The sequence below is a fragment of the Typopeltis vanoorti genome, chromosome 3, assembly GCF_054136105.1.
Source record: "Typopeltis vanoorti isolate ZY-2024b chromosome 3, IOZ_Tvanoo_1.0, whole genome shotgun sequence".
NCBI classification, from domain to species: Eukaryota; Metazoa; Arthropoda; class Arachnida; order Uropygi; family Thelyphonidae; genus Typopeltis; species Typopeltis vanoorti.
In genome coordinates, this window is record NC_143551.1 from 105,077,317 (window position 1) to 105,098,009 (window position 20,693).

The 20,693-nt window shown below is 33.3% G+C and overlaps 1 protein-coding gene across 2 annotated transcripts in view; it reads right to left on the reverse strand.

Moving 5' to 3' along the window:
• Positions 1–20,693, reverse strand: part of LOC150108440 (ubiquitin carboxyl-terminal hydrolase 15-like) — a 337,668-nt gene that overhangs the window by 93,231 nt on the left and 223,744 nt on the right. For both annotated transcript variants that reach the window (XM_090390782.1, XM_090390781.1), the window contains 2 exons: positions 17,401–17,529; positions 7,792–7,865 (listed from right to left, as the gene is read on the reverse strand). In XM_090390782.1, coding sequence (XP_090246908.1) covers positions 7,792–7,865; positions 17,401–17,529 — 203 coding nt within the window. The remainder of the gene's footprint in view (positions 1–7,791; positions 7,866–17,400; positions 17,530–20,693) is intronic.

A 20,693-nucleotide genomic window follows, 5' to 3' on the forward strand; every position in this document is an offset into this window, starting at 1 on the left:
TAACATCATTCCAGCCAGTTGGTATGGAATGGTTTCTAATACTAGTTACAAATTGGCTAGAGTCCTGACTTATGCTGGATCTTTCATATTAGGTAGGCTGAATGTGTGCCATCCAGATCCTTGGAATTTTCATGCCATCTTTGTTATTGATATTTGGGAAATTTAAGGAATCCTACGAAATCCTGATAAACCACCCAAATATCAATAACAAAGATGGCATGAAAATTCCAAGGATCTGGATGGCACACATTCAGCCTACCTAACATGAAAGATCCAGCATAAGGCAGGACTCTAGCCAATCCGTAACTAGTATTAGAAACCATTCCATACCAACTGGCTGGAATGATGTTAATATATATATATATATGTATATATATATTAGACAACACTAATAACAGGACTCTAGTGTTGATGTATAATTTTTTAATTTAATTTAATTTAATTTTTTTTTTTTTTTCACCAGAGGTCAGGCCAACAATTGTGGTAGCAGTTGGTCAGTGTCTTTAACGAACCAGTGTGATTGTAGTATAGCTTGTTTCCTGTGTATATTTGTACGCTCCAGAAGATGACCTTGACATAAAGGTCGAAATGCCGAATGTAGATTTTAGTTATATTAAACTAAAGTTTTTATTCAAACACGGTAGTAGTCTCCATAATTTTCAAAACTTATTACAGCTATTGTTCTGTAATTTTTGCAATCCATTTTACTTTTTTTTTTTTTTTTTTTTTTGTGAATGGGTATTAGGACCAATCTTGTCCATTCTTCTGGTGTTTTGCCTTCATCCTATGCTATGTTACACAACTGGTATCGTTCATCTATGATCACCTTGCCACATTTCAACATCTCTAGAGTGATTGTCATTCCCAGGACCTTTATGGTTTTTCAGATGCTTTATTGCCTTTATAATTTCATCTCTCAGCACATCTGTTTTTTCCCTCTATGCTTGGTGGTGATATTTCCCTCAATTAACTGCTTTTGGACCTCAACATCTCCCTGTTTTATATATAACTCAGCAGTATCTTGTCCATCTCTTTCCTATTTCTTCTATGTTCATCAAGATTTCACATTTTCATTTTTTATGGTTCTCTGCTTTGGACTCCGTTTCTTATTGATGTTTCTGATCATCTTATATACTTTTCTTGTTCTGTATTCACCATAGTATTTATTGGTATCATCACACTGTTCCTCTAACCATTCTTATTCGTCTCTCCTAACCACCTTTTTCACTTCATTGCATTTTGCTCTATACTGTTCTTCCATTTCCACAAATATATACTCCCCCCAATCTTTAATGTTCTTTTTCTTTGAATTATCTTTGATGTCTTCTGTGAAAGCCACCTCTTCTTTTGGCTTTTCTGTCTTTCTCTGGGACCATTTGTTCTTCACTGCTTTTTTTTGATTACATGGATTTAGGTTCTTCCTCGAGCTTTTTAATACACTTTCCCCGTAATTTCCTCACTCAGTGTCTCTCTATCTCTGCCTTCACTTGTGTTTCAAGTTGATATTGGCAATCACAAAGCGATGATCTGATTCCATGTTTGCTCTTTTAATGCACTTTAACTGCATGAATCCATTTAGTTCTTGCTCTTCCTCTGAGTCTTTTTTCCTGTCATTCTATTATCTCAAACACTGTTTGCTAAGCTTTCATCTCTCATGCTGTTTAAGTGACCATACCACATTGAATTTGCTCTTCTCCAACATTTTTGAATGCTAAAAATGTCACATTCCTCCTTAATGGCTTCAATTTTTATATGATTCTGCCATCTCTCTCTTCCTTTATCTGTGGTCTATTTTTTGACCAACGATTTCTAACTCTGAGATACATGAATTAAATTTGGTTGGAACAATGTCCTATGTACTGTTAATTTAGCATTTTAGCTACTTTCTCTACTTTCATATATATTTATTTAACTGGATAATAATAACTTTTATTTATTTAACCACCCTTGTAGCCATAATGTATGTACATGTCAACGAGAACATGGATGTGAAGTCCTCGATGATATCGAAATAACATTCAGACATGTTGCAATAACATGAATACAAAACATTGCTAATATTTTTAATCCAAATGTATGTATAGTTAATTAAAATATTCTAATGACTTAAGAAACAAAGGTTTTTTTTTAATAATCCATCTAATGGACTATGTTTGAAATTAAGATCAACACACTGCTCAATTATTGGTTTTTTCTAACCAAATTGTAAAATGATACTCCTTTATACTCTTTGCTTCAAGCATGTCCTTTTTCGTGTAAGGCCTTAGAAACAAAATTCTTTCCTTTTGATGCTTATTCTATTATTTAAATTAAGGGGATATTAAATCCCACATTGTTTTAAAACCGAATAAGAAACTCAAAGATTGGAATCAGAGAGTTTCATGCCGATTCATGCTTATTCTATGCTTTACTGCTATTTAATAGTTTCCTACATATCTATGTAGATTCCTGTTAAAAATCGTGCAACTTTTTTTTAAGAGCTTCCCCCCCATACCCCCCCCCCAAGCTTTCTCTCATCAGCATGATTGACAATGATGATGATTTTAGTTATATTAAACTACAGTTTTTATTCAAACATGGTAGTTGTCTCCATAATTTTCCAAAATGTATTCGGATCACCGTGTAAGCTTAAAAGAAATGGTTGCAACTGAGTTGCTATGCCATCTGTCAAATTTAGCAGCACACAATAAGCACATATTGGAAACGGAAGTTCACTGTTTTCCCCATAAAATCTGGATTACATTCTTAACTTGATAATATCATACAAATATAAACAAATACTTATAAACAAACCAGTCAATCAAACTATAAAATATGATACAGACATTTCTAAGAATTTGAAGATTTAAACATTTTTAACAAAATAAATTCCCCAAAGTAAATTGATAAAAAACATTAAGACCACAAATAGTCTCTCACTGCTGAAAAAGTAGACTACAAAAATAGTCGTGTACTATTTTATCAAAGCCAACATCATATGAAAGAGAAGCATGGAAAATAAGAGAAGGAGATAAGAATCAATGCAGTCAAAACGAAATAGATGAGAACAGCAGGTCATACAACACTGGATTAAAAGCAAAATGAAGACACTGAAAGAACTAATTGAAATACCAATGATGGAGATGACAGAAAAATAAAGAAGTAAATAAAAGTAAATGTAGAACAAATAGACCAATGAAGATGGGTTGAAACCAAAACAGGCCATTTAGTCTAGATTCATAAAAAGATACTATACTAAAAATATAAAAAATATATAAAAAAATAAAAAGATACTATACTATACTAAAATAGCAAACAGATCTTTATTAATGCACACATTTTAAATTACTTTTGTTTGTTTGAATTTGTCTAGCTGAGTACTTACAGTAATATGAACATCCATGCTCATCATCTTAATGCATATTAAAAGAAAACAAAAAAATTCTTTAGTGTCTGTGTGTGAGAGAGAGAGAGAGAGAGAGAGAGAATAATATGTCTATTTGATTAACACAGAATGGTTTTAATGTAAGAATTTTCTTTATAAAAAATACAACACAACAGTAGAGAAACATTATCTGTGAAACTTTCAAGAGTTAACATTCAGGAGAAGATTCCAGACTTCATCTGCCAGATTAAATCTGGAAATAGACAACATTCAATAAGCCTGCATCTTATTCCAAAATTTATATGGAATAAGAGAGAAATCAGTCAAAACACCAAACTAGCAGTATACAAGACAGTGTTGAAACTAGTTTTAAGTAATGGATCTGAAAGTTGGGTTAGAAATAAAGGAATTGATCAGACTAGAAACCAAAAAAAAAATAATAATAATAATAATTATATGCAAATATAAATTAACAAAAAATTTTTTATACATATAATATCAGATGATAAAAAATAAATAAAAATAAAAGTTTTTTTTACAATGGAACTACATTAAACACATCTCTACAGTCCTCTTATTCAAGGTGTTCATGTTAGGGTTCTGCCATCATATTCTGGATACTATAAAGGTTGTAGATGGGTCCTCCAGATACTTGGAATTACTAATCCATCATTCTTGTTGAGATTCAGATGATGTTTCAGCATCTCACAATCTTTCTTGAACTTTCTTTCAAACCAGATTTTGGTGCCTTTCCAGCTAATTCTGTGACATGTTTGAAGTGCATGGTCAGACAAGCCGGTTTTACCATAGTGGAGGAATTTAATATGGCATTTGGTTTAGTCTTTTGTTATTGGGATGGTGTGCCCTGTTTCTCCTATGTTGGGTAGGTTGCAGGTGCACTGAATTTTGTAAACCCCTGGATGAGCAAGGTAGGGAGAAGAGATCTTTGGGCGAATATACTTTTTAATTTTGCAAGAAGAAGGTTTGAAGGCTGCCTTAATGTAGTGTTCTATCTATTTTTCTGATATTCCCCTAATGTATGATATTTCTATGGCATTCCTGTAATTGTTTTTTGCTTTTAATGATATTATTGTGGATGATCTTATGAACTTTTTTTTTTTTTTTTTTTTTGGTGTAGCCATTTTTTTTTTTTTTTTTTTATAAATATTTGACTAATAATTTCATATTCCCTCTTCAGCACCTGTTCAATGGAACAAATTATGATGTTTGAGGGTGGTGATGACCCCTAGTATTTGAGCTGGATGGTGGTATGAATTTTTGTGTATGCATTGGCCTGTGATTGTGGTAGACCATGAATGCAAGACAGCCTAAGGGAAGATGTGTGACAAGTGTATCTAGAAAAGGAAGAGCGTTATCGTTTTCAATCTCGATGGTAAATTGGATACATTTGTGTTGCTCATTCAGGTGGCTTAGAAATGTAATGTTTCATAGCCATTGAACCGTATGCCGAAAATGTCATAAACATATCTGAGCCAGACTTTGGGCTTTAGGCTTGCTGCATCTAGAACTTGTGGTTCAAAATTTTCCATGTAGAAGTTAGCTATCGGGGGGGAAAGTGGTGAGCTCATGGCCACACCTTCTTTCTGCAGGTAGAATTTATTTTGCCATATGAAATACCAGGAGCAAAGATGTGGGCAAAGAAGGTCATGATATCAAGCTGAAATATGTTCTGTATGAGAAGAAATGCATCACTGATCAGAACATTAGTGAAAAGGTTGATGAAGTGTTGTGTACTGGAATGACCTACCAACTCCTTATGAAAAATGGCTACAGCAAAGTTCACAAGATCTTTCCCAATAATACCGTTAAAAGCAAGAATGCTATATCCATACCATACATTAGGAGAATATTAGAAAAATACATAAATACAACATGTAAGGCAACCTTCAAACCCCTTGCAAAATTAAAAAGTATACTCAGCTCATCCAAAGATCCCCTTCCCTAGCTTGTCACCCAGGGGTTTACAAAATTCAGTGCACCTGACTACCCTATATAGGGGAAACAGGGTGAACCATCCCAATATGAAAAGATGAACACAAATGTCACATTAAATTCCTCCACTATGGTAAAATAGGCCTGTCAGACTATGCACTTCAAAAATGTCACAGAATCAACTGGAAGGGCACTAAGTCCCTACACCGCACCAAAATCTGGTTTGAAAGAAAGTTCAAGGAAGATTGTGAGCATCATCCGAACCTCAACAAGAATGATGGATTAGTAATTCCAAGAGCCTGGAGAACCATCTACAACCTTCATAGCATCCAGAAAATGATGGCAGAACCCTAAAAAACAAAGAAAACCTTAATACAAGAGAATCTATAGAGATGTGTTTAACATAGTTCCACTATAAAACTTATTTATTATATTTAATCGTCTGTACGTTATATGTATAAAAATTATTTTATTTTGTTAACTGATATTTGTGTATAATTTTTATTTATTATTAAAAATTTTTAATAATAAATTTAAAAAAATTTTTTCACCAGAGGTCAAGGCTAAGGTAAATGATTAACAAGGCGTTTATTTTTATCTTACTCTTGTGTAGTGTCATGTAATTTGTATACTGTACGTATGCATGTTTTCCTAATGATGACCTCAATACAGAGGTTAAAATGGTGAGTGTTGTTTTCATAATTATAATTACTCCAAAGTATTTTTGTCTCCATAAATTCTTCATAATGAATGCTAACTACCATGTAACCTTAAAAGGAAGACATTAGGAAGGAAGGAACTTCATATTTTAGTTTTTTGTTTGCATTCAAGAATGTGTGAGCAGGGCTAATCTAAGGTGGTATGGCCACTTAATGGAATGGGTGAGGAAAGGTTAGCAAAACAGGTGTTTGATGCTAATTTGGCAGGAAAGAGACCCAGAGGAAAAACCAAGGTCCAGGTGGATTTATTGTCAGAAGTGCCTTAGAAACAAGAAATGTTAAATATGATAATATTGGAGTGTAATTGTGGATAGGAAGTTAATAACAATGTAGTGCTGTCATAGTAGCCTGAACATCCATTGAGAGTACATATCAAAAATTGATAATCAGAGAGTGGCTGTAATTTTGTATGAGTTGTCAAAAGGTGAAATGTTTGTATACAGGTAAATATGTAAAAAAAAAAATTTTGTTATAATCACTGGTTGGCTGAGTACTTAGTGACCCTCTATCCAACCAATAGGCTGCAGGTTCGAATCCCTCCATAGGCATGGATGTTTGTGATTGTCTTTAGGTGGAGGATGAATTTCATCACCTGGTGTGAGACTACCATCCTACTTGTTGGAGGCCTGAAGTGGCTGAAAAAGTTCCATGTTTAGTGTCTAGAGCAGGGTTTCTGGACCATGTAAAAATAAAATAAAAAAATTACAAAAAAATATATACAACTGACAAAAATGGGAGTGTGGGGGAGGGGGGGGGGGTTAAGTGGTGTTTACTTAAAAAGCAGTTACTTAAAATTGGAAAAGAATTACTTAAATCATACGTGCAGTATAAACCTAACCCTTTTATATGTCTGGGGAAAACCAAACACAATACACACAAACAATAATATATATTTTCATCATTCAATCATTTTCACAATGAACAACCATCATTTTGAATGGACATAAAATAATACCAAACACTGTTACAGTCAAAACACAGCAAACTATTGAAAGATCCCAACAACTCTATAGGCACATTGCTATGCTAACAGGAAATTCACTAGAGCAAACATTCACTAAAACATACTATTCTTGTCTGTAGTGATTTTCTAAATTTTCTACAGTTAGTTAATTGCACATGGTGGTAAAATAATAATCTGCTGATACACTACCAAACATGAAAATAATCATTATAAATTATTTGTGAATTATAACATATATTTTTGTGTTTGCAGGTTATTTTAAATTTACAGGTTCCTGTAGGTCATGAAATTTGTATATATTTCATGTAGGTCTGAATTTGTATGTAAGCCAATTTACTTGGGCACTATAGTAAGCAGTATCCCTTTAAAAAATTAGCTAACAAATTAGGAATTATTTTGAATGGGAAAGACAAACTTCTTCCCAAAATTTGAACAAATCTATGCATTTGTATTTTTCTGTAAGTATTGGCTAATGATATTAATAAGAGGTATGGCCAAGTTGAAAAACTACTGACAGTTGATTCAAGGTTGTCATTTCTTTCAATAAAAAGAGATAAACTTGAATAAAATTATATTGATATAACAGAAATTTTACAATGAAAAATATTCTTATTTTTGGAGTCTGAGTGGTGTTTATCAGCTAATAAAATGTTTTTGATACAGACAAGCTAAATAAGTTAAGTAGATATGTCTTATTGTACTATGAAATGATCAATATAAGCAACTCATGCAGAACTGAAATTTATTTGCAGTATACATAAAATGAAAGTTAATCAACGAATTTATCTTACCTCCATTCATTTTATCTGACTCACCACTATCTATCCACCATTCATCATCTGGATCTGGTTCTTGAACATATCTCCTATTAGTAAACAAAATTTGAATGAATATATTATTTTTTTCTTACAAGAATATGATGTAAAAAGAATAACTCCAATTTAGATAATGGCTATATGAAGTAAGTTTTGTATTTTATAATTAAATTACATCCTTCAATGTTTGTGTGCACACATGTACAGTGTATATATGCATTACTTAATACCTTTAGCGGGGGGGGGGGGGGGGGGCAGTTAAACTATCAAAGGTGAAATAAAGTTCGATTCTATGGTAAAAATATGGAAATGAAATTTCACATTTGATGCATTTGCATATACATATTTTGAACTATAGAATATAAGCAAAGTATTGCTTACTTTAAAAATTAGAGCATAATATCTGAATTATGCAACAAATATATACATATAAAATTTAAATCATAACTGTTAATTTGATTTTGCAATGACTAATTATACAGGGAAACCAAGAAAGTGAAAGTGCAAAATGCATGTATCTTTGTAATAAATTTATACCCCTGATAACAAATAATCACTGCATTATTTGCACAAAAACAGAATATTCCTATAATGTTCAAAAAGACAGAGATAAAAATACACTATATGCTATTACAACAGAAGGCAGCATTCCAATTCATCAAGACTGAATATATGTGATGTCACAGAAGCATGCCATATCTGTTAAAGGTTACTGGACAAGTCCCATCAGTGCAGTACAAAGCAGTATTCAAATAGATAGCCTACGCCTTTACACAACTGGATGGAACACATCCATCTCAAACAATCTTTTTTATGTATGTATGTTTAGAGAAATATTATATGCAAATCAAAAAAGTTTCTAGATTGATGCAGACAGCTGTTTTCAGTGTTAGAAGATGGCAGAATAACAGCTTCCTGATTCGTGTACTGTCAAGTGTACAGCTCTAGCATGCATAAATTATAATAACTCATCGAATAAGATTGTGCTTTACATGCACAAATTTTGTTTTGCAGAGAACAGAAGATTTTAAAGAACAATACATGTGGCTAAAATTCAGAATAAATTATCTGTGACTTCCACTAAGTTGGAGGTTACAGATATCAAATCATAGGCATAAGTAAATGGTTTGTGAAGATCAAATACAGAATAACATTCCTTCAGAACTTGTGCCAATATCTTATCCAATATTCCATTGCAATGTTTGAAACAAGAACTAGCTTCAATACCTCCAAATTCATCCACCTCTGGTTTTTCAACTACTTATCCCCTGACATAAATGACTACACTTGGAAAATTTACCTTACTAAAATGAACACATTATAGCTCAGTTGTAACTTTTGCTTCTGATACATTCCTACCATCCAAATTCACTAATGTTATTCATCCATAGTCATTCTTTATTTTCTACACAGCAACCAAATCCTTTTGGATTTCTCTGTTATGGAAACTTTTTTTTTTCATAATCAGATTTTGCTTATCTCACCATGGCCACCATTCTCCCAGATCTATTTATACTGCTCTTGAGGCATATCATCACTTCTCATGTTATCGGTTCCACACCATTCTTATGCATTTCCTGCATTTTTTTTTTTTTTTTTTTTAAATGTGACTTCCACTCTCAAGAAAGGTTATTATGAACCTATAGCATGTTGGTACCATGAGTAGGGTAGAAATTTTTTTATTATTAATTTTATATATATATATATTTTTTTAATTTTCACCGATAGTCTGGAAAGAGGCCAAATGTGGAACTTTTTCAAGCAATTTTGGGCCTCCAATAAGTGGGGCAGCAGTCTCACACCAGGTAATGAAATTCATCTCCCACTCAAAGACACGTGCAAATATACATGTCCACAGCAGGATTTGAACCTGCAGCCTATTTGCTGGAGGGCAGTATGCTAACTGCCCAGCCAATGAGGACAGCTTTAAAGTTTTATTCTTCCATTTAACTCCCATGAAATTTATTCTCCAACTTTGAGGATGCAGTCATATTTAGCTTCCCTCAGACACCCTTTGACCACTTCCCAAGTCAAAACTGCATGTGGTAGCTGGTGTTCTGGAATTACAGCAGAAGCAGTTAGGGCTAAGAGGCCAGCATATTCTGTGTATAAATTGCATGTATTTTTTTTTAATAGCTAGTTTGTTTGTTTTGTGCAATGAAAAACTTGGGTTTCCAGGAGAAAACACATCCTGTATGAGACTAGCTACTTTCAGAGATGGAAAAAAAAAAAAAAAAAAAAAAAAAAAAAAAACTCATAAAAGTTCTTCACATCCTAGGCAGGATTCAAAACCCAGGTTTTTCCAACAAAAGAATATCATATTATATACAACTCTTTCATAAATTGGAGGTATTATAACAACCATCCTATTGAGACAGATTCACAGATAATCTTGCTACATGTTCTTGTACTGCAGTCTCTTCCATCGCAAACTACTTAAAGAGTTAACCATCAGTAATGTTAACCTCTGTCTCACACCAACCAGCGCAAAACCCATCACCTGTATTACTCATACTGCTGCCACCACTAGACATCTCTCTCTTCTGGTTAGATTTAATTATTCTGCATCCTGTAATGATGTCCTCTGCTGTCAATCAGGTTTCACTAATGCCATTAATTTTTTGATCTCAATACACATACCAATGCAAAAAATCTTTTGGCCTTTATTTCTGATGCTTCTGATTTCTTCTTTTATTAGTGTATATGCATGATAGCAAACCAATAGGATGATAAGTATTCTGGTAACTCTAAAAACATGACAAGTTGAAATATGGAGCTTGAGTTCATTGAACCAAATCCTACATTTCAACAGTTTTTGTTTTTCTTTCCTGAGCAAACTAATCCCACCTCCTTGGGGTATCCCTAAATTACTATCTGTCCCTCCCCATTCTGTATGTTATTAAAATCATAATTATGACCTCTTAATTTAATGAAGGTATTCCATGCTTTCATGCAAATACCATTACAAATCTATTTCCTCTGACTATTTGCATTCACTATTCCACTGAAAAATTTCTCCAAACAGCTAAAAACAAACCAATTTAAATGTTATCCATCCTGTGAGTACAAATTCATCTCTGACCATTAAAATCACTTAATATACCAATATCTTTCACACCACTTCTATCATCTACCCACTATCTTCTTGCATACTTATCTTTTTTTCAAATCATTCTTTCCAACAAAGACAATCTTATCCAATCAGGCCTCCATCCATTATTCTAGTTGTATTAGTCAACTTTTTCCTCCTAGTTACATAAATCCGACATATAAACCATATTTTATATTATTTATATTTGAACAAACAATGAAAGTATTGGTCATACAATAATACATAATTATGTTGTATTATGTAATAATACACTACGTCTAAATAGCAGAAATGTTTTACTTCTATAAGTTCTCCATTTAGGATGCAGTTGATGTTTCTACTTATTTTCATTGTCTTAGAATTTTTATTGCGGACTTTAAAACCAAATTCATTACAGCAGTTATTCTGTTTAGTCAGGGAATTCTGCAGACTCGTACTAGATTCATTTAGGAGTATAATATCATTTGCATAAAGATTAACATCTTCAATTTTGATTATCAGCTTTAATGCCACTTTTCTTCATAATGTGATCCATATAGATGAAAACTGTGAAGATAATATGCAGTCTTGTCTCACACCTGATTCAACATTAAATCATCTTTCTGTACCTTCTTTAATTCTAATTGCTAAGTGACAACTCAAATATAGACTATGTATTGACCATATAATGTCCCATTTAATATAACTAGCATTTTGAATAGCTTTTCTCTTGCCATCTTGTCACGACTCTTTCCAGATCTATAAAGCTTATATACAGATTGTTATTATATTCTCATGTTTTCTCAACTATCTGCCTTAAAGAAAATATTCTGACAACCTCCATTTGGCTGGCTATGTGCTGTCTCCTCTGGATTCTTTCATTTTGATCCTTAATTTTAATTTAGGCTCTGCATCTGAAATAAGGAAATTTTAGCAAATACATTCAAGACAGTCTTAATACATTCACTGTTAATAAAAGTTAATATGCAATAAAAGTTAGCTTTAGTCAGGTACACTAATCTTCTGAGAACAATTTTTGAACCTAGAAATGAACATTCCTCTCCTTTTGTGACAATTTTTTTTAAAAATGTATTTGACAAAATGGGTAAGCACTTTTGAGATCTGTTTTATTTGTCCACTGGCAAGTTATTCGAGAACTGTATGGATGGATTTTTTAATTCATATTTGGAATCCTTACCAAATATACAATTTTTTTTCCCAATGAACTATTTGCATGGCACAAAGAAGCTGAATTAGCCTTTTTTTCCTGACTGGATGGAATTTAATGAAACTTGGTATTTATGATCTTAATTATAATTTTTCAAACTGTTTCAAAGTTTGGTTTTAATCAATCTGTAGTGACAACATTAGTCAAAATGAAATTATGTCAAAAAAAAAAAATATCAAAGCGTCGCATAACTGTGACTTCACTATAAATAAATAAAATTTGTTCAAACGTCATGACAGTTGCTGCAGAAACAACACAAATACTAACTATTGAAAATCACTCAACAATTTAAAACTGTATTGTAAAGGGTTAAAAGAGCTTGCCAATATAATGTGCCTGGTTATATTGGTACAATGCTGTGCAATGAATTTTATTTTTAATCAAGGCCTGGGTTAAAGAATGTGTTACCCCATTTTTAAAAACAACATGAAATAATCATCATGACAATAATAAGATTCTTACATCCCACATACTCCAAATGGATCTTTTTATTGGCAAAACTTTTATAGATTTCAAATTTAGTATTCAGAATCACTTTCAACATTGCTATTCAGCTAGACCATTTTAAAAGCAAAATTATACAAAACAAAATTTATATTTAAGTACATATGCTAAAACAGCTCTTCAATTGTTGTGATAATGAATGGTGTTATTATAAATGAATACCACTGCAAACTCCTTTTTTTTTATAATTGGCTGCAATTGTTTCTTTATTTGTTTAGTGCTGATTGCAGGTTTTGCTGATCCATCCACAAAAAAAAAAGCATGTGACTGGTGTACCAGAACTAAACAGGAAACTTTCAAATATCCAAAATTAACCACTTATTTCTTAATATATAATTTTTTCAAGCAAGCCCAAATATCAAGTCTCTTTTTATCGAACCAATTGACTAGGCAGAGTAACTGTATTAATATTTTGCAGCAGTAAGCATCCAAACTTTTTTTTTATATTTATGGTTTGTATACTAAGAAAATATATATACCAATTAAATTACTTAAAGAGCCAATAGGCTTCATTTTGGCGATGTAACATTATTTAAATTAAAGGAATATTAAATCCCACATTGTTTCAAAACCGAATAAGAAACTCAAAGACTGGAATCAAAGAGTTTCATGCCGAAATAGTAAACTATAAAAGTATCGGCAGATACTAGCGTAAGCCAAAGCACGTAGTACAAACTAGGGGAACTTGTAGCAAAGGCAGGTAAAGCTCTGATCACTACTCTTAGTATTTCCCATAATGTAAAAACACATCTCCTAGGAGATGTATGATGTTATACATTATGGTGGAAGGTCACTACCCAGACCAGTTTCGACCTTTATTGAGGTGTCTCATCAGTGAATAGATAGACCAAATAATACTGAGGGTATAGCGAAAATAACTTATATACTCTGCTATATGAGTTGTCAAACAGGTGCACCCATTAAATTACTTAAATAAAGAGCCAATAGGCTTCATTTTGGCGATGTAACATTATTTAAATTAAGGGGATATTAAATCCCACATTGTTTCAAAACCGAATAAGAAACTCAAAGATCGGAATCAAAGAGTTTCATGCTGAATATAGTAAACTATAAAAGTATCGGCAGATACTAGCATAAGCCAAAGCATGTAGTACAAACTAGGGCAACTTGTAGCAAAGGTGAGTAAAGTTCTGATCACTATTCTTAGTATTTCCCATAATGTAAAAACACATCTCCTAGGAGATGTATGATGTTATACATTATGGTGGAAGGTCACTACCCAGACCAGTTTCGACCTTTATTGAGGTGTCTCATCAGTGAATAGATAGACCAAATGATACTGAGGGTATAGCGAAAATAACTTATATACTCTGCTATATGAGTTGTCAAACAGGTGCACCCATTAAATTACTTAAATAAAGAGCCAATAGGCTTCATTTTGGCGATGTAACATTATTTAAATTAAGGGGATATTAAATCCCACATTGTTTCAAAACCGAATAAGAAACTCAAAGATCGGAATCAAAGAGTTTCATGCTGAATATAGTAAACTATAAAAGTATCGGCAGATACTAGCGTAAGCCAAAGCATGTAGTACAAACTAGGGCAACTTGTAGCAAAGGTGAGTAAAGCTCTGATCACTATTCTTAGTATTTCCCATAATGTAAAAGCACATCTCCTAGGAGATGTAGTTTGTACTACATACTTTGGCTTACGCTAGTATCCGCCATTATAGTTTACTATGTTCGGCATGAAACTCTTTGATTCCGATCTTTGAGTTTCTTATTCGGTTTTGAAACAATGTGGGATTTAATATCCCCTTAATTTAAATATATATACCAAGTTATAGCTGTGGGCATAGATTCCAAGATCTGTGCAGAATCATTTAGTATACTTAAATCTACTACATGATGTCATTTAAAATTCCCCCTTATGTGAGCTGTTGTAGCTCACTCTGTTTCAGGTTGGTAAGAATCATTTTCATTGCTTATCAGACAATGCATTCCAAATAAGAGGAAGAGTAAACAATTGTATTAAGTAATTCTGGTAGTGACGAAGGTACACATGAATCACAAGCTTTATGGCCAAAGAAAAATTTGAAGGAGAAATATCCTTTCTCTTCATATTATATTAACTAACTTGTATATTTTGTTAAAGCAAAAATAACAATGTACTCCATGGCTTTTATGTCTCCAATCAGAATACAAATATGCACAAGCTTTAAATATTGTTGAATACCTCTGATATTACCAAAAACTTCCCTGAAATGTATAGAACAAGAAGGTCTGCTTAATAAACGACCTTCTCTTACAGGCTCACTCAATCGCTTGCTCCAAGACATTTCTGTAGGTATTTCTATGGATGCTTCTCCATCTAATTGGCAACCATAATTTTTGTGGTTTCTCCTAAGAATTTAGAAACAGAAGCTGCTGCTGTTAATTAACATCCATGTATGATGCTATCAAATTAGATATTTATCAAACCAACTTTTCACTTTTTCTTTCATCCCACCTACCGTTCTCTAAAACCATCTCATTTACTTCTTTTTCCACTTCACTCTCTAGGATTACAATTTCCAGCTACTGAACACATAAACAAGTTTCTTCTTTCTTCTTAACCATTCGCTCTCACACAGTATCCTTGTGCTATAGGTTTTGTGACTATCATGTGCATGCATGCATGCACACCTGTGTGCCACACACGCATAATGATACTTTCATAATAAAATAAATGACTAAGCATGGATTTATTTTTTATATGACACTTTCTATAGCATAGAAATTTTACCCTAGTGTTCCAAGCCTTTTTAGTATGACTTTCAAATTAAACAGAAAAGAAAACTAGAAGACTCAACAATGAAAATGTGTGAGCTACTCATATGATATAGATTAGTATGGTCTAAAATACGTTAAGGTCCTAACTGCACAAATAAAAAGAGACAACATATGCATTAATTTAAAGAAAACAAAAATAAACAAAAAACTAATGACTATGGAATGTCTAGAAAAACACTATTTCCCATAATAGGGATAATTTTGCACCATCATTTCTGTTCAAATTTGGACACTGAAGCAAGATTTCACAACTTTTGCATAAACAATATCTACTTTTGTGACAGACCTTGACCTTCTTCCAGAGGACTCAATGTGTCGTGGAGATGACACATTCTGCAAGTCCTTACTATTCTGGCTCAGAATTTAATGTAATTGAGGTGATCGTCACAACGAAGAGCCACCAATCTATCAGTCTGACCTAAATATAATCCATTGGCATGGAATCCAGAAGACTCCAGGATGGACTAAAAGCAGAAGTTTATTCTTTGCAGAGCCTAAAACAGCAGAAATCTTGTTAACAGGTTGAAAGGACATCTGTAGGCCAACTGATTTAAGAAGTGTGGCTATTTTTTCAGACACTGTTTAAACATAAGGAATGGTAACATAATGGATACTTCTTGGGAGGAAGGCAACAAGGAAATCCTATAGCTATTAATGACTTTGTTGGCATAAGACTTGTTGAAGACATTAGTGAGAAAGGTAGACCTGATAAAATATATTTCTTGAGATAGCAGCAGTTCAGTAGAGCACAAAGAGTAAGCTCACTATACTAATCTTAAAATTATGTGAAAGAGAATAAATGTAGAGCCTGGTATAGGTTATCGTTCTAAAAACAAAGAAGTGAAGTCAGCCATTTGAGTAACAAAGAAGAAGGAGTTCTAAGATAATCTGATAATCTTTTTCTATCTCAAGAGTGAAGTGGATATGATGATGGATGACTGGTGATTGTTGAGATGAAATCTTGAAGTGCTGTAAGAAAACTGACTGTCCCAAACTGCAAGGATATCATCCAAATATTTTTCCCATGGGGGGGAGGGGGGTTGTGGGGAGGTATTGTTCACTAGGCATTGTTTGAACTGCTCTTGAAGCAGTAAACAAGGAGAAAGAAAGACGAATAAACATTGCATAAGATAACTACTTTTGTGAAGAACCTTGACTTTTTCTAAAGGACTCGTTATTTGGTGGATATAGCATGTTGTTCTGCAAGTCTCTACTATTCCAGATCATAGTATTTAATGTAATCAAGATGTCTGTCACAATGAACAGCCACTGATCTAACAATTTGACCAAAATCTAATAAATGAGCTAAAGGCAGAAGTTTATCCTTTGTAGAACCTTAAAAAAAAAAAAAAAAACAGAAATTTTGTTGACAGGACAAAAGTAAATACTCTGTTATAACTTCTCATAGACAGCATGGGCTTTCTTTGCTATAAAATTGCAAATCACCTTTCTAAATTACTTTTAGGCTTCATTTATTAAGAACATTTCCTCCTCATTGATAGAAAAGATATCTGTGCTTTGTCTTTATCCTGATGATCTCTTATTCAGCTTATAGATAATGCCTTTATTCACTAATGTTTCCCTTAGATGAAACACTGGATTTTTCCCTGCATAACTTTGCAAAACACATGAATTTACAGTCATAAAATATATATACCTAATCCCTCATTAGGAGGTTTCAACCTGCCCACCCAAAGGGATGGGGGGGAAAAGGGGAAACCCCATACAAATAAAATTTGAATATATAAAAGTCTGATATTTTGTGAAGAATATACATATGAGAGGGAAAACAGTTTTCATTTTTATGTTAAGTACACTTGAATTACTAAATGACAGCTGATTCTTTTTCAAATTCCATAATGCACACCCATGTTATTATTAATAACATACGCTGTGAGTTATGGAATCTGAGCAATTAGGTTAGATTATCAGAAACCTGCTAACAGTAATTTCTGTATATAGAAACATCATGTCATTGAAATACTTACGACATGTTCTGAAGAATAATTCTATACAAGTTTTCATAAGTACAACCTTTCCTTGGTACTGCAACCAAAAGGGGATGGCCAAAAAGCTGGTATGAGGCAATGCTGTAATTATTGACTCCTGATCTTAGCCTACATGAACAAACCAAACACAGAAATCTTAATTATATGTGAAATTAATTCTACTGCTTATTTGGTTATACAATGATTAAGATTAACAAGCTAACTTAACCATTCAAGAATGTGAAATCATATCAGTCATAATGAAATTTCAATACAACCTGAATTCATAGAACATACATTCTTTTATATTATATAAATAACAAACTAGATATACTAAAAAATAAATGAAAGAATTATTTATCACAATTTTCTGTCATCAAAGATATGTAAGTCACAATCCAATGCAATAAAGATTTCATTAAACTTGCCAAGAAATTATATTCTTGTTTAATTCTTTATCCTAGTTTGCATGTGAAGTATCTCCACGACTAGGCTATGTATATTGAGGCCAACAATCTGACATTAATTGCCTTAGTATCCCATAAAGCAAAGCACACATCCTTGCCTGTGTACGCAAAGCTATGCATTATGGGAAGGGCCACTACCCAGATGGTTAGTTTCCTGACTTTCCTATGCTTGAATATCTGTAGTCTCTTTGATCTATGGTTTTGTTTCAGCATTGTGCAGTGCTAGGTCAGTGTTTTGGGCGATTTCTTTCCAGCTGCATAAAATTAGCTTCCACCGTATTGCTCATTTATTTTTATCTTCATAAAATACTGTATCCAACCAGGTGAAATGTTTTACTTTGATAGGTTAAGAATGCCATTCATGTTTCTGTTTTTAAAGTCAATTTTCAAAGAAAAATTATTACAGAAATTATTTAATATGGTTATAGAGAAACGTCTGCAAGGGATTTATTTAAGAGGATAATAATATTATGTAGATAGAGTAAAGACTGACAATAATATTTCCAAGCTCACATCCGATTTAATGTTACTTGCCTTGATAATCGGTGTAGCTAACAAACAAGAGATAGTATGTTACCTTGTCTTACATATAATTGAATGTTGGAAGCATCTTCCTGTACATCCTTCAACTCTAATTCCTTTCTACAACTTGAGTATAGGATAAATTATAATCCTCTAAGTAACTTTTCTTTTAAACCACACCATATCTTTTCAAGACTTAAAACTTATGTCTATTTTCTGTTATTTAGCTTAAAATACAATTTGGTCCTCGAAATTATATAGCTAAATATATAGTTGTTCATTCCCAAATGAATAACTTTCTTAGGATATACAGTTACACCCCGAGTTAAGTAACATGCAACTTATGTAAATTTGCAGTTATGTAATAAATCTACTAGCGCATATGAATACGTTTGCTGCTTTGCGCAGGTGCATCTTTGACAGCCTTATTGCAGTACAGTAGTAGATGCCTCGCATGGTTAGCTCAGTCACTTGTTATCACCGCTGTTGTTTTTTACCCTTAAAATGGAATGCAAATACAAACCGAATGCACTGGTAATAAATCTAAAAAACAAACTTCTGCAATTACTTTAGAAGAAAAGTTGAAAATAATTCATATGTATGAAGGTGAGAAAATTCTATCAACAACAATTCAGGAAATAAATCTATCTATTTCGACAGTGAATACAATAGTGAAGGATAAAATTCGCATTGTTGAAAGCCATAATTATTACTAAGAAGAGGCTGGGCCCAATATCAGAGATGGAAAAATTGTTTCTCACTGGATCAATGATCTGACATAGAAGCAGATACCATTAAGTTTACTAAGTATCCAGAAGAAGGCTCTTTTAAATCCTTATATAAGGATTTAAAAGAGCAGGTCAGAATCATGGATACAAATAGTACATTTAAAGCTATTGCTGGATGGTTCAAACGATTCAAGAAATGTACAAATCTGCACAGCATCAAAATCACGGGTAAGGCAGCAAGTGCAGATACAGATGTGGCAAGTCTATTTCCCGAACTTCTGGCAGAAATAATTGAGGAGGGGGGGGGGGGAATATTTGCCTGAGCAAATATTTAATGTCGATGAAATGGCTCTGTTTTGGAAGAGGATGCCAACACGGGCATTTATTGCAAAAGAGGAAAAATCTATGTGTGGAAGGTCGCAAAAGATCGGATCCCTGTTATGATCGGTGGCAACATTTCAGGGGACTTAAACTTAAACCGCTTACAGTGTACCATTCCCAGAGAACGTGTGCCTTTAAGAACATTGACATGAGTATGCTGCCCATAATCTGGAAATAGAACACCAAGGCTTGGATTACACATGCACTGTTCTGAGACTGATTCAATAACCACTTCATTCATCAGGCGAAGGAATATTGTGCCAAGAAAGGAATCCCTCCTGGACAATGTCCCCGGTCACCCAGAAGAGTTGCATGACTTTCATCCTAAGGTAAAAGTTGTTTACTTTCCTCCTAGAACTACCTCACTATTGCAACCTATGGATCAAGGCGTTATTGCAACCTGTAAAGCCTACTATCTGTGGCCAAGCAATCAAGGCCATTGATAGTGGTAAGAGGGATTACTCTACGGCAAGGATCTTCAACCATTCAGACAGTGCGGGCCGCATTAAAAATTTCAATGAAGCCCACGGGTCACTAAGCTATACTGTGGTGTTTAGAATTGTAAGATGCTTTCCACATTCACAAGGAACGCTGTGCATTTGATACTTTACATACAATCCTATAAAAATAAACTCAGCTTTAAGAGCATAGGTAGGAGTCAGGTCCATGATAAGTAAATGCAATCAATTCTTGAAAAAAGATAATTTAATGAAGAAACCTTTCATCCTTTTACAATGTCAATGGGCAACTTGGAAATGTTTTTCCTTGACCAGCTTGTCGATGTTGGCATAATGTTGGAAGTCGCTATGCGCAGAGTATTTTCGAGATGTTGGTCTGTAATCTGAGTTCTTGTCTCGAACTTCACATGCTTCATTCTGGAGAACTGCTCACATAAGTATGTGCTTCCTAACAAAGTGCACATCATCAAAGCATGCCAGAGAAGATTAGGGAATGTGCCCTCAGAAATATAGTCTTTGTAAAATGTAAGCAAGGGCACGTTAAATAATTTTTCTCTCGAAGAAGAGTTGTTTTAGAGTTCAAGCAGCTCCATATGTACTGAGCCTAACATTTCGGCAGCATCTAAAGAAGACTGTTGGTTATGAAAATCACTAAATCTCTCTTTGAGCTCACTTCGCAACACGGCTAATTTTGTAGCATATTCATCGAGAGACGAACAGTTGGACTCAGCGAGAAG